Genomic DNA, 14,410 nt, shown 5'->3' on the forward strand with positions numbered 1-14,410 from the left:
GGCTTTCGAGCAACTGGGTTAACTAGGCGATGTGAGCTTCGTTGGCACACACTTGGACTAATTACCAGGGCAGGGGCACAAACAAAAATGTACAAATAGGGGGGTGCCAAATGCCCTGTCCTTCTCGCCGGCGCGTTTTCCAATTGATTTGTTCGAAGTTAGAGGCGAGTTTAGCATGAAAATGAATTATTCAGGGACTGGCGGTGGTGATTTTGTTGTTTTTGTTGAAATAATTAGATCGGTGAGTGGCTACGGCGAAAATTAAAAATGCGCCTTTTGGTGGCCACCGTTTCCCCCTGTTCTCGCGAACCAAATATATAAAAGGAATTCGGCTAGTGCAGTACTTGTTCAGTCTCTCTGCGGAACAAGTCGGATCCATACGTGCCACCAAAAGGATAAATAAACTCACTTTAACATAAAAGGACCTGATATCCCAGCCAATATTCATATCCTGGCTACCTCCAACGGAATACAACAAGGATACGCGATCAGTGAGCTAATGTGAAAAAGGTGGCCGTTGAAAAGTGATTTACCTTACCCAAAATCAAACGTCTTTCCGATTAAGTTTCACACGAAATGTGAGTCAAGTGCAGAAAAGCAAAAGTGGCGTGTTCTCTAACATGCGATCAATTTTTTTCTAATGAAAATCAAAACTGCGCCAGGATATCTAGCTATTCAAAGAACAAGTGACTACTTATCTTTAATTCAAAGAATGGTTTTAAGTATACCTAACAAAAATGGTGTGATGTTTCAACTACATAAAAGTGCTTTACTAATGCCAACGATTTGGTAACAGTTTTTAAGTGATATTACCTTATAAAATAAAGTTGTGAAAACTTCAAATAAAATAAAAGGATTTGCTTTATTATTTTTTTGTGAAAAAAAGGATTTTATGAATAAAGGATAAAGGTCCTTTGATATTAAAATAAAATCCAAGAATTTAAGAATCACAATTCTGGCCATAATAAAGTTTTTAAAAATTTCATCTGTGATTTAACAAAATAAAAACTAATTAACGAACTCAAATCACAAAATCGTTTCGCGATAAGCCCTTGAGAAATTAAAAATGTTGTGTTTATACAATAATCATTAATTCTCTAGACACTTCGAATCTGTGTATTCGGGAAACCTTTGATCCCACCAGACAATTATGTGAGTGAGTGAGGTTCATTCTTCTGGCACGCGTCACATTCGTTGATTTGAGTGTTAGCATAGCATATTAGGGGAATATTCTATCGAAGCTTATCGGGAATATACCCCTCTGCGTCCCCAATTCCAATCCCGATTCCAATCCCGTTCAGGTGCAGTGCACGCTGTCGAGTGCTGGCCGACTATCTCGAGAGCCGACTCCCGTAACTTGGCAACAGGAAACCCAGTGACCCGTACTCGGCTCCTCCCTCCTCGGATTGAATTGGATTGTGCCGAGCAGGCGAATCGTACGATCGCTGCATATAGTTTTTATGGGGAATAAATGGTGACTGCTGCTGCAGTGGTTCCTTATCAGCCAAATTACTTAAATCAAGTAGAGAGCATCGACTGTGTTCAAGTACTCATTACTCATGAAATGCCGATTCAGCACTATGGGCTTTATCTGAACATCTAAGATTAGTTGAGCGATTTTAAAAGCTATTGAAATTCTGGAAACTTAAGATATATTTATCATATATTGAAAATTGAGTACGCAGTTACATTTTGGCAATTTAATACGTTTTTTTTTAATCTATAGGTACCTAAGGTTATAATAAGTTTCCATTGTACATATTTCTACCAAATTGTGTGACAATCATACAAATAAATACTAATCATTAATATTATTGTTGTTGATTGTTTTTTTTTTTTGTTTTCTTGTGAATGCTTTGACAATCTTGTTTACAAAACTTCATGCTGGCTATCAGCAGATTAAATTGGTTAACATTGTTTGGATTCCTGTAAAAAAAACTGAAGGTTAAATTGCATGATAAATTTCCTGTTTTATTTTTAAGAAAGATAAGAATAAATTAAATTTTAGGTGTTAAATAAAAAACAAATTCATAAAAAGCCATAACTGTATTCTAAGATTTTATTTATTTTTTTATCTATCGCATATTTTGATAGTTCTTAGTTCCTTTTTATTTCCATTTAAAATATATAATTTGTAATGATGTGGCTATCAACTAAAGCTGTTTAACCAATTTTTTAGATCTTTGTATAGTTGAGCCAAATAGAGACTGAGCCAAAAGAAAGCAAACGAAAGTATGACCAATAAGGAGAAAGCCCAGGAGGATACGGCGGCGGGCGAAGATGGCGACATTGTGATCTCTGGTCTGTCCGGAAAATTGCCGGAGAGCAGTAACATCGAGGAGTTTAAGTACAACCTGCTAAATGGCATCGACATGGTCACAGATGAACCGCGACGATGGGAAGCAGGTTAGTGCCATTTTAATGATATAAGGCTTACAAAATAGGCTTCCCAGAAACCATAAAGCTTGCATTGCCCCACCTAAAAAGCAAAACGAAACCTCTTAATCGTGTGACTCATAGGAAATGTTCAACGTCCAACCCCTTGAGTTTCATTTTTGTGATAAATATTTTTATTCCATCCAATCTGGGGGAGCGACGGCTCGATCTACTTCGGTCGCTGAAGAAATTCCCAACTGGTTTTAGCAAACCTTCAGTATAGAGTTCCTGGATGGCCGGGATCCATTATGTCTCGAGCTTCGCTTCAGTTGTGGAGTGAAAACTTACGCAATGGAGCTAAAGTGAAGAGAACATATCCGAGGCAATTTTTTTAGTGCCTGGCCGCATTTGCCGCCGGGCCGTAAATAATCAATTTCAAACTGGTTTAGCTTAGTTGACGGGTTATTGGCAGCTGCCATTTGATCCTGTCTTTATTTCTCAAATGAAAACATTGCGTAAAGTTTTCGTCTTAGGAAACAAAGTAATCGAAATAAATTAATAAAAGTCTGAAGCGATGTATTTGTAAATTTTGACTTGAATTTGTACTTTTCCAAGCTGGTATTTAATTTAAAATTTCAGAAATTAATTAAATTCCTGGTTGTTAAACAAACATTTTACTTGATTGATATGGAAATAAAGAATATTTCACACATTGGTTCGCAAATATGATTTAATCTATTACATTTATTGTGCAATGGTTAAATATAAACTACTGGTTTTTTCGAATGTTTATTTATTTTAATTCTCCGCCTTTGAAAAGGCATCTATGGACTCCCCGAGCGCATGGCCAAAATGAAGGACACCGATCTGGAGAAGTTCGACGACAAGTTCTTCAGTGTCCACCAGAAGCAGGCGGAGCTTATGGACCCGTGCATGCGGATGCTACTGGAGCTCACCCACGAGGCGATCATCGACGCGGGCATCAATCCCGCGCAGCTGCGGGGCAGCCGGACCGGCGTCTACATTGGCCTGTCCTTCGTGGAGACGGAGCACGAGATTCCCAACATGGAGCCGAGCAGCATCAATGGCTATTGCCTGACGGGATGTGCACGGGCCATGTTCGCCAACCGGATCTCCTACACGTTCGACTTCAAGGGTCCCAGCTTCATTGTGGACACCGCCTGCTCCAGTTCGCTGGTGGCCCTCAATCACGCCTTTGCGGACATGCGAGCTGGTCGCTGTGATTACGCCCTGGTGGCGGGCGTGAATCTCATCCTGAAGCCCATCTTTGCCCTCCAGTTCCTCAGGCTGGGCATCGTGAGCCACGACGGCGCCTGCAAGACCTTCGATGCGGCGGCCAACGGCTACGCCCGGGCGGACACCTGTGCCGTAGTCCTGCTCCAGCGGCGGCGGGAGGCCAAGCGGGTGTATGCCAGCATCCTGAACGTCCGCACCAACACGGACGGGTTCAAGGAGCAGGGCGTGACCTTTCCGGACGGACGCATGCAGCAGGCCCTTCTGGAGGAAACGTACAGCGAGATCGGCCTCAATCCGGACGAGGTGGTCTACGTGGAGGCCCATGGCAGTGGCACGCCCGTGGGCGACGACCAGGAGGCCAACATGCTGGGCAACTTCTTCTGCCGTCCATCGCGACCAAATCCGCTCCTCATTGGCTCCGTAAAGTCCAACATGGGCCACGCGGAGCCGGCCTCTGGGGTGAGCGCGCTGGCCAAGATGATAATCGCCATGGAGGAGGGGATAATCCCAAAGAACCTGCACTACCGTACCCCGAATCCTTCGGTTCCGGCTTTGGTCGAGGGCCGTCTCAAGGTGGTGGACCGGAATCTGCCCTGGCAGGGTGGCATCGTGGGCCTGAACTCCTTTGGCTTCGGTGGAGCCAATGCCCATGTGGTGCTCAAATCACATGCCAAAACCAAAGTTCCTAGGACATCCTCAATGGCAGCGGGGGCGGAGCCATCCCTGAGACTAGTCATCTGCTCCGGCCGCACGGAGGAGGCAGTGCAGCAGTTATTGAAGGTGGCCACAGAGCAGCGTCACGACCAGGAGTTGCTGACCCTCATCAACGACATCCATTCGCATCCGATTCCCCTGCATCCCTTCAGGGGCTACGCTGTCCTCGGCTCCAGTGGATCCGTTAAGGAGGAGGTGCTGCCATACGAGGAGGAGGAGCGACCCATTTGGTTCGTCTACGCCGGCATGGGCAGCCAGTGGGCCAGCATGGCCAGGGATCTCATGCAGCTGGAGGTGTTCCGAAAGTCCATACAGCACTGCGCCGAGGTGAGTTGAATATCTGGTTTTAATGTCAATACCTTTTGCTGCTCAGGTATAAAACCCTTTCTTTCATCCCAGGTACCATCCCTTATACGTAAGCATTGCATACTTAGAAGTGATATCTTCTTCCCTTTCTCTTCTCGTAAAATTCCCAACTGGTTTTAGTATTGATCGAATAGAGAGACCCTTGATTGAGGTTGTTAGTTACTCTGGTTTCTCTTCAATTGTCGAATAAATCTTTCGCCTTTTACTAAAGATTTCCGTGGAGAGGAGCACTCTAATGAGTCTAAACGGAATTTTTTTTAGTGCCCTGTTGGCTTATGCCTCCGGGGCCATAAATAATAAATGACCTTAGTTTATAAACAAATCAAAATTAATTAATTTCTACCTTTATCTCGATTAGGTTGTTTGGCTTTTGTTCAAGTTATTTTATAAAAAATATAGAAACAGTATTTACAAAGAGCTTAACCTAACTTGAGAAAATATTATTTAATTAAAGAATTACTAACTAGTCAATGACATAACTATTGTAATTAAAACTCGGTTCAACATTGTAAGGTCGATAGGTTTTTATTGTACTGCAATAAAATTAAATTTATTTTTATGAAAATAAATATTATTATAAGTATTTGCATCAAATATTACTCAAAAGCTGTTGATCGGTTTTATATTATTCCGGATCTCTCGTGTATAATTCCCAACTGGTTCTAGAAAATATTTAATAGAGAAGACCTTTCTTCGGAACTAAAAGTTACTCTGGTTTCTCTTCAATTGTCGAATAAATCTTTCGCCTTTTACTAAAGATTTCCGTGGAGAGGAACACTCTAATGAGTCTAAATAGAATTTTTGCTTAGAGCCCCTTAGAAGTATTTCTTGAGGGGTCATGAAAAATAAATAGTAAAGTAGTTAATCTATTGATAATTGTCAATTATAATAAACGAATACAATTTATTACTTGAATTTTATTTGCTTTATCATAAAGGGGTGAATTCAAAGCTGCACTTTTGGTTCACAAAATGCAAGAAGAATTGTAAATTATTACACCAAATTAACCATTATGATTTAGCTGATCCAAGCCAACCAAACGATTTTAATGAAACTGATAAAGCTATTTGACAGAGGTAAACCAGTAACCTTGAATATATATATTGCATCTTTATTTTCATTATCAAGCTTATCGCAAATAATGTAAGCTTTGACACTACTGATTAAGCTTTTATATATGTATGTACATGTTATATATTGGAACATATAGTTAAGTTTATAGCTAACAAAATAAATAGTTTAAGCATAAGCTATTTGCCTTTAATTTTAAAATTATAAGTTACATGCCTATATAAATTTATATTATTTTTGAAGCCCAAGTACCAAATTAAACCTCTTTTTTTACACAAATCTTGCATTAATTTATAACCTAACTTTACTTCATCTAAACTTCCTTCAGGTTTTGGCGAAGGTTGACTTTGATCTTATAGATGTGCTGACCCGATCAACGGATAGTACCTTCGACAACATGCTGTACTCCTTCGTCTCTGTGTCCGCCGTACAGGTGGCCTTGACCGATCTTCTCCGGACGCTGGACATCCGGCCAGATGGAATCGTTGGCCACTCGGCCGGTGAGCTGGGCGCCGCCTACATGGACGGTTGTCTCACGGCGGAGCAAACGGTGTTGGCCGCCTACTGGCGTGGTCGTAGTGTCCTGGACACTCCGAATTTGCCGCGCGGGAAGATGGCAGCTGTGGGTCTCAGCTGGGAGCAGATCGGTTCGCATATCCCATCAGATTGCTATCCAGTGTGCCACAACAGCGAGGATAACTGCACAGTGTCTGGGCCACCGGCCTCAATGGATGCGATGGTGAAGAGGCTCACGGCGGAGGGCATCTTTGTGAGGGAGGTGGGATCCGGGGGCTATGCCTTCCACAGTCCATATATCGAAGGAGCAGCTCCCATGCTACGCAAAAATCTGGAGAAACTTATCACGGAGCCCAAAAAGAGAAGTCAGCGATGGCTGAGCACCAGCGTCAAAGAAACGGATTGGGGAACCAAGAAGAACCATCTCGCCTCCGCTGACTACTTTATAAACAACCTGATCTCGCCCGTGCTCTTCCACCAAGCCATAAAGAAGATCCCACAGAATGCCCTGATTGTGGAGATTGCACCCCACGGACTCTTCCGGGCGATTCTCCGCTCCCTGAGTCCGCAGATCAGCTATGTGAGCCTCATGCAGCGGGGTCATGCCAACAACTTTGAGTTCCTCTTGAGCCAGTTGGGCAGACTCTACGCCGCCGGCGGACATCCTCAGATCCTGAAGATCTCGCCGGCTATTAACTATCCCGTTTCCCGGGGCACACCTATGCTGGCCTCACTGGTGGGCTGGGATCACTCGCAAAAGTGGAACTACCCCAAGTTTAAGGGTGGACGGCAAGCTGGTCAACTGAGTGTGGAACTGGATTTGGGCAAGGAGGAAAATGCCTATCTGGCGGGACACACGATCGACGGCAGGATCCTGTTCCCGGCCACCGGCTATATGACCCTGGCCTGGATGAGTCTCGCTCAACAGCAGGGATTGGACTACCTGCGCACGCCCGTGCTCTTCGAGGATGTGGTCTTTCATCGGGCCACGATCCTTGGAATGAGCACTGTGGTGAAATTAACACTCAACTTCTTTCCCGGCAGCAGTGCCTTTGAAATCTGCGAGGGCAGCAGTCTGGTGGCCTCGGGAAAAATCCGTCTGGTGACCAATGTGCAGCAGGAGCAGCTTCAACTGGCATCACTACCGGGTACAGCTGGCTCTAACAAACTTAGCACCAAGGATATCTACAAGGAGCTAAGGCTGAGGGGCTACGACTACAGTGGTGTTTTCCAGGTGTGTTTTAGGCCTTATGAATACAATAAATATTTAATTAAACCAATTTTGTTGTATACCCCTGCAATAATTATTTTAGTCAACAATTTGCAACGCGGTAAAAGAAACATTTTCAAGCCTACAAAGTACATACATACTCTTGATCAGCATCACTATCCATCTAGCCAAGTCCGTTTGTCCGTTTATAAGCAAGTTCGTCTTTTAGTCTTGGGTGAAACATTTAAAAAAGTCACCTCTCTAATGCAGGTATTAAATAAGTCGGAATTGGCCGAAATTGGATATGGCGACTACGTTATATAAAAATTTAACTTAGCTGATTTTCAAATTATACAAATTTACTTCGATTTGTAGGCTTATTTTTTCAGAATTATGTGTTTAGTCCATAGCCCTTTTGTTTTTTTATATATAGCATTTTTTATTGTTTTTTAATGAATATTAATAAGACTAATTAATAGTATAAAACTTGTTATTATTCATATTTTTAATACGATAACTTTGTCAGGGCATTTTAGAGTCGGACATTGCGGCGGTAACGGGTCGCCTGCAGTGGGCGGATAACTGGATCAGCTTTATGGACACCATGTTGCAGTTTCGCATCCTGAGCAACGACATCCGTGAGCTGTACGTTCCCACTGGAATCGAGAGGGCCCTGATCGATCCCCTGAAGCATCTGGAGCTGGCCAAGAAGCACCAGCAAAAGCTGACCGTCAACTGGCACCGCAACATATCGGTGGTGAAGTGTGGTGGCGTTGAGATCCACAAGATGAAAACCGCTCAGACACAGCGGCGATCTGGCGGCCAGTCTGCGCCCAGCTTGGAGCGTTATAGATTTTGGCCACATTTCCAGCACTTGGGTCAGCGGGAGGACCAGCAGAAGTCAAGGAGCACGGCCCTGGCGGTGGCCATTCAACTGGTGATCGAGAATAGTGGTGGTGCTGTGAAGCTGAAGGGCGTGGAACTGGCTGGAACCCGAAGCAGTTTGGATACTCTGAGTGCTCCGCAGCTTCTAGAACTAATCGAACGTGAACCCATTCTGGTAGGTGACTTGGCGGTGATCACCACCTCCTCGCATGAATCGGAGCTCAGGGAACAGCTCAAGGAACAGGGCATAAGGGTGATGGCCAAAGATATCTCAGCAGGGGCCGTGGAGCAGCAGTGCCATTTTGTCCACTCTGTAGACATTCTGGCCAAAAACTCTCTCAAGGATCTGCAGCACTGCTTGGATAGCCTCAAGTCCGAGGCGGGCTTTCTGCTCCTGGAGGAGACGGCCAGCAGGTATAACATAATTGGTAAAGAGAAGTTGAGCAAACTGAAGTTGGTGCCTGTTTTCGAGCAGTTCTTTGGCACAGATCGAGTTCTTGTCCTGGCCAGAAAGCCACCGAGTGTTAGTCCCACTCAATGCCTAACCCTTCAACTGACCAACAGGAAATTTAAGTGGGTCAACGAACTAAAGAGTGCTCTGGTCAAGGCCCAGGCTGACCAGAGGAATCTCTACTTGGTGGCACAAGGAGAACCCAATTCCGGAGCCTTGGGCCTAATGAACTGCCTGAAGCGGGAGGCAGCAGGGAACTGCCTTCGCCTTTACTTCATCCTAGACGAAGGCCTGCCACCATTTTCCCTGGCAGAACCATTCTACGCCGATCAGTTGGCCAAGGATCTGGTCATCAATGTGTACAGAAATGGCAGCTGGGGCAGCTACCGTCACCTGAAGATGGAAGCCCAGCCGCCTCTGCTGCCCGTGGAGCAGGCCTATGTGAATACCCTGGTCAAGGGGGATCTCTCCTCGCTCCGCTGGATCGAGAGTCCGCGTCCGAGTGCCAGCCAGTCGCTCTTGGAACCCTGCACCGTTTACTATGCCCCGCTCAATTTCCGCGATGTTATGCTGGCCTCGGGCAAACTGGGAGTGGATGCCCTGCCCGGGGACTTGGCCCATCAGGATTGCGTGCTTGGACTTGAGTTCGCTGGCAGGGACTCGCGTGGCCGTCGCGTCATGGCCATGGTCACTGCCAAGTCACTGGCCACCAACTGCCTGGCCAACAAGAACCTGCTCTGGGAAATCCCTGCGAAGTGGACCATGGAGCAGGCTTCGACGGTGCCCTGTGTCTATGCCACCGTTTACTATGCCCTGGTGGTAAGGGGACAAATGCGGAAGGGTGAGAGGATCCTCGTTCACGCCGGCTCCGGAGGAGTGGGTCAGGCGGCCATCTCGGTGGCTCTCGCCCACGGACTGACCGTCTTCACCACCGTGGGTAGCAAGGAGAAGCGCGAGTTTCTGCTGAAGCGATTCCCTAAGCTGCAGGCTCGTCACATTGGCAACTCCCGGGACACCTCCTTTGAGCAACTGGTCATGGGTGAAACCCATGGCAGTGGAGTGGAACTGGTGCTCAATTCCCTGTCCGAGGAGAAGCTGCAGGCCTCCATTCGCTGCCTGGCTCTAAACGGACGCTTCCTGGAGATCGGCAAGTTCGACCTGAGCAACAACACCCCGATGGGCATGTCCGTGTTCCTCAAGAACACCTCCTTCCACGGCATCCTGCTGGACAGTGTGATGGAAGGCGAGGAGCAGATGCAGCTCACGGTGGCCAAGTTGGTGGCGGAGGGCATTGAGAGTGGTGCAGTGCAGCCACTGCCAACTACGGTCTTTGCGGAGCAGGAGATCGAGAAGGCGTTCCGTTTCATGGCCTCTGGCAAGCACATTGGCAAGGTGGTGGTCAAAGTGCGCCTGGAGGAGGAGCAGTCGGCAGCTCTGCCGCGTCTCCGCCAGATTGAGGCCATCCCACGATCCTACATGCACCCGGAAAAGAGCTACATCTTGGTCGGTGGCCTCGGGGGATTCGGTTTGGAGCTGGCCAACTGGCTGGTCTCCCGAGGAGCTCGCTTCCTGGTCCTGAGCTCACGATCCGGGGTGAAGAGCGGCTATCAAGCTCTGATGATTCGTCGCTGGCATGACCGGGGTGTCCAGGTGCAGATCGATACCAACGATGTGACCACGGCTGTAGGCTGCCAGCGGCTCTTGGCGGTGAGCAATAAACTGGCCCTGGTTGGAGGCATCTTCAACCTGGCGGCTGTGCTACGCGATGGCCTCATCGAGGATCAGAGTGCGAAGAACTTTGAGAAGGTGACGGCACCGAAGTTGTTGGCCACTCAACATCTGGACAAGATCTCGCGGGACATTTGCCCCGCCCTGGAGTACTTTGTGTGCTTCTCCAGCGTGTCCTGTGGCCGGGGAAACCTGGGTCAGACCAACTACGGTCTGGCAAACTCCACCATGGAGCGGATCTGCGAGCAGCGGCAGGAGTACGGATATCCGGGCACAGCCATTCAGTGGGGAGCCATCGGCGACACCGGCCTGATCATCGAGCACATGGGCACCAACGAAACGGTGGTGGGCGGCACTCTGCCGCAGCGGATGAACAGCTGCCTGGAGACGCTGGACCTGTTCCTGCAGCAGCCCCATCCCGTCATGGCCTCCATGGTGGTGGCCGAGAAGCGCAAGTCGGAGCAGGCCAACCGGATGAGTCTGATCGCCACCATAGCGAACATCATGGGGCTGCGGGATGTGAAGAGTGTCTCCGATAGGACAACCCTCTTCGACCTCGGCATGGACTCGCTGATGAGCACGGAGATCAAGCAGACTCTGGAGCGGCACTTTGACCTGGTTCTGAGCGCCCAGGAGATCCGTCAGCTGACCTTCAGTGCCCTGCGGCATATCGACTCCCAAGAGTCCAGGGAATCTGTCTCCTCCAAGTCCACCGTAGCCAATTCAACCACTGCACCGACTCCATCCAATGGACTGGCCCGCGTGGAGGTGCAGCCACAGAGCGATGAGACGCGCAAGGTATTCGCCAAGGAAGTATTACCCCAGGAGGTGATGGTCCGCCTCCGATCGAAGGCGCCGTTGGCCAGCGAGGAGCCGGCCGTGTTCTTCCTGGCCCCCATCGAGGGCTTTACCATAGCCGTGGAGGCGCTGGCCTCCTCGCTCACCTGCCCCGCCTACGGGCTGCAGTGCACGGAGCACGTGCCCCTCGAGTCCATTGAGGCCTGTGCCGCCTACTATCTCCACCAGATCCAGAAACTGCAGCCATTGGGACCCTACCACATCGTGGGCTACTCCTACGGCTGCCTGCTGGCCCACGCCATCGGGGTGGCGCTGGAGCAGCGCCGCTTCGGCGTCAAGGTCATTATGCTGGACGGAGCGCCCACCATGGCCAGCGGCTACGTCCAGGAGGCCAAGAAGCAGACGGACGACCTCAACCGCCAGCAGTCCATGACTCTGGCCTACTTTGGCGCCCTGCTCGCCGATGTGGACTACAACCAGGTACCGTCTTGGGCTTAGCTTCGCTTGATCTTCAACCCTTAAATACTTGGAATTTTATTAGCTGCTCCAACTGCTCGATGGAGTGCTGACATGGCCCTCCAAGCTGGACAAACTGGCCGACACTCTGGCCGAGCACACGATGCAAACCAGAGAAGTGGTGAGTAATAAGGGGTTTTTAATAAAACAAACTATATTTAAATCACAATCCTTCCAAAGACAGTATTTCATATATATTTAAATTTATTTCCTTTATTTTTAACGGAATTTTAAATAAAAACCTTTTTCTTAAGCGTCAAAAATTAAATATGCCTTTATTTATTTGGCTTAACAATACTTAACACATATTCAAGTGATGATCAATTCAAACAAAAATTAGTTCTAACACTTGTAGACTTAGTTAACTCATAAACACTCGTACGTAAAAGTGAGCTTATATTTATTTAAATACTTGTTGCCTGGAGTACAAGTGTTTATTATTATTGCCGGAAATAAGTGCCCTTATACACTCAGGTCAAACACATTACTGGAAATTACTGCCGTTCAAAATAATAAATCTTAAAATGTTATTGATCCTTAAAAAGTTTATATTAATATTATTTTGACTTTTGACTATTTTCCAACAGATCAAAAAAGCCGCCTGTATGTTCAAACAGAAGCTACTGCTTTCTGAAAGTTACAAGGGCGCCAAGCAGCTGCACAGCGATGTGGTGCTGATCAAGTCAGCGGAGCACAATGCGATAATGGCTCAGGATTATGGCCTCAAGGAGGTATATGCTACCCATATTAAATCCACACAAATTTTCATAAGAGTAATCCTTTCCGATCTGTAGATTTGCAGTGCCCAGATCGATATGCATGTGGTGGAGGGCACACATAGGACTTTCCTCAAGGAGCCGCTCACTCTTCAGATCATCGAACGCGTCCTGAGAAAGCGTCCCTAGTGGACGACCTGTAGCTCTTAGTCCTATTAATACGATTATGTTGATGATTTATTCTGTAGCTCCTAAAGTATCCCCTAACCATGCCCAATACACGTAGCAATCTCGTATTGATTGTTTAAGCATAACCAGCTTTAAATAATATAGTCGGACTTCGCTAACTCTACCTTTGGTAGACCGAATAATATGTACACAAGTGGTTTTGATAGGAACACTTTTTTTCCTTTAAATATCTTTAGCTTTTATTTAAAAAAGTTTTAACTTGCATTTGTTCTATATTAAAATTAAAACTATAGACTAATTTTTTTTGTTTACTTAAAAATTCCATGTCTTAAACTATTACTTAAAATGCCTAATCTTTTACTTTAGTTTTCAAAATGTTACTGTTGCCTAAAGCCCTTATAGCCATAATATTCAATGGGGCAAATCAATTAGAGGAGTTCGCCTGTGTTTCAAATTTTACTAGCAATCTAAACTCGCGTGGCACTCGCATGATTTTCTCGATGAATCACACCGATCCGAGGCGACCCGTGTTGGCGGCTGGCTGACTTTATTGACCCGTTGGAGCAGACTTCGGCGTACCTTTCCATAATTGATAATGCCTCCCACTATATCGCGCCTCTGATCTCGCCAGACGATTAATAATCGGTGAAAAAGTGGTCCGACTTTGGCGGGCAAATCAAAATTTCTACATCTCCGTCACGCACACAACAGCTGACCACTTATCGCTGTTAATGCGAATTTAAGCGCCGCACAGAGTGCAGCAACAACAACAGAGGTTTAGAGCGCCCGCCAAAGTTAAAAACAGCAAATATAACAGTAACAACAAGGAAGCCAGACGACTTGGGTAAGCCGAAGTTTAGAGACCCTTTTAAAGAAGGCAAATGTATGTTTGCTACCAAGTTCAAACTTCAATAGGTATGACCGTAAAAATGGAATGAATGCTGAGAATAATATAATTTTATTAAAAACACATAAGTGTATCGATATTTTAAATGATTATTTTTACCAACTTCGAAAGCTTCTTTATCAGTAATTTATTAAAAACATTCTACTGTATTTACAATATTTCTAAAACAAATTGTGATTAAATTAACTAAAAACTAACAGAAATAAAAATCAAATAAAAAGATTTGACTGCATTCTATGAGTAAGGAAATAGTAGATCCATTTAGCTAAAATTTAACCTTGGACCTGTAGAACTGATCGAATAAATTGCTTGGAAACAGATGCTTATCTAGCGGATCTACAAGGTCGGGAATGACAGTCCAAACAGCGTAACGAGTCCGTGGTACCCTCTGCAAGGGCATGCGAACAGCAGCCCTGCTATAATCTTAACAGAGAGCGCAAAGAGAGAGCAGCGCTGCGAAAAGCTCTCTGCCGACGTCGACGTCGCGTCGGCGGGCGTCGTATAAAAGCCGGCGCTCACCTGATTCTCGCATTTCCGTTTGTAGCAGCCCCAGCTCGCCGTTGTCGTGTTTTACTTAAGCGCTACGCTACGTATTAAATGCAAAATTTAACCGTGTGTGGCAAAGTAATTTGCAAAAACTAACAGCCAAATAACGGTGGAACGGAGAACTTTCAGTCGAAAGCAAAGTGCCCGAAAATTTCTGGATTTCT

General features: G+C 46.2%; 1 protein-coding gene and 2 non-coding genes across 4 annotated transcripts; all 3 read left to right on the top strand.

Moving 5' to 3' along the window:
- Positions 1–83: 83 nt before the first annotated feature.
- Positions 84–12,918, top strand: LOC108138800 (fatty acid synthase). Of its 2 annotated transcripts, none has more exons than XM_017261283.2 (8): positions 84–578; positions 2,180–2,406; positions 3,197–4,674; positions 6,113–7,534; positions 8,037–11,852; positions 11,914–12,009; positions 12,476–12,619; positions 12,683–12,918. In XM_017261283.2, the coding sequence occupies exons 2-8, from the start codon at positions 2,235–2,237 to the stop codon at positions 12,791–12,793; spliced, it is 7,239 nt and encodes a 2,412-aa protein (XP_017116772.1). In that variant the 5' UTR covers positions 84–578; positions 2,180–2,234; the 3' UTR covers positions 12,794–12,918. The 2 variants fall into 2 exon arrangements, with proteins under 2 accessions (XP_017116772.1, XP_017116773.1); XM_017261284.2 differs by having other exon boundaries at positions 84–510.
- LOC121467906 lies at positions 4,873–4,989 on the top strand. Its single transcript, XR_005977931.1, has one exon. It is a non-coding gene; the product is annotated as a U5 spliceosomal RNA (small nuclear RNA).
- LOC121467903 lies at positions 5,420–5,540 on the top strand. Its single transcript, XR_005977928.1, has one exon. It is a non-coding gene; the product is annotated as a U5 spliceosomal RNA (small nuclear RNA).
- Positions 12,919–14,410: the final 1,492 nt, after the last annotated feature.

This window comes from Drosophila elegans, unplaced genomic scaffold, assembly GCF_018152505.1.
Source record: "Drosophila elegans isolate 14027-0461.03 unplaced genomic scaffold, ASM1815250v1 contig_814, whole genome shotgun sequence".
In the NCBI taxonomy this organism is placed as follows: Eukaryota; Metazoa; Arthropoda; class Insecta; order Diptera; family Drosophilidae; genus Drosophila; species Drosophila elegans.

Coding starts and splice junctions, on each gene's coding strand:
- LOC108138800 (XM_017261283.2), top strand. CDS start 2,235: ATGACCAATAAGGAGAAAGCCCAGGAGGATACGGCGGCGGGCGAAGAT. Junction 2,407..3,196: donor ACCGCGACGATGGGAAGCAG/GTTAGTGCCATT, acceptor GCCTTTGAAAAG/GCATCTATGGACTCCCCGAG. Junction 12,620..12,682: donor AGGATTATGGCCTCAAGGAG/GTATATGCTACC, acceptor TCCGATCTGTAG/ATTTGCAGTGCCCAGATCGA.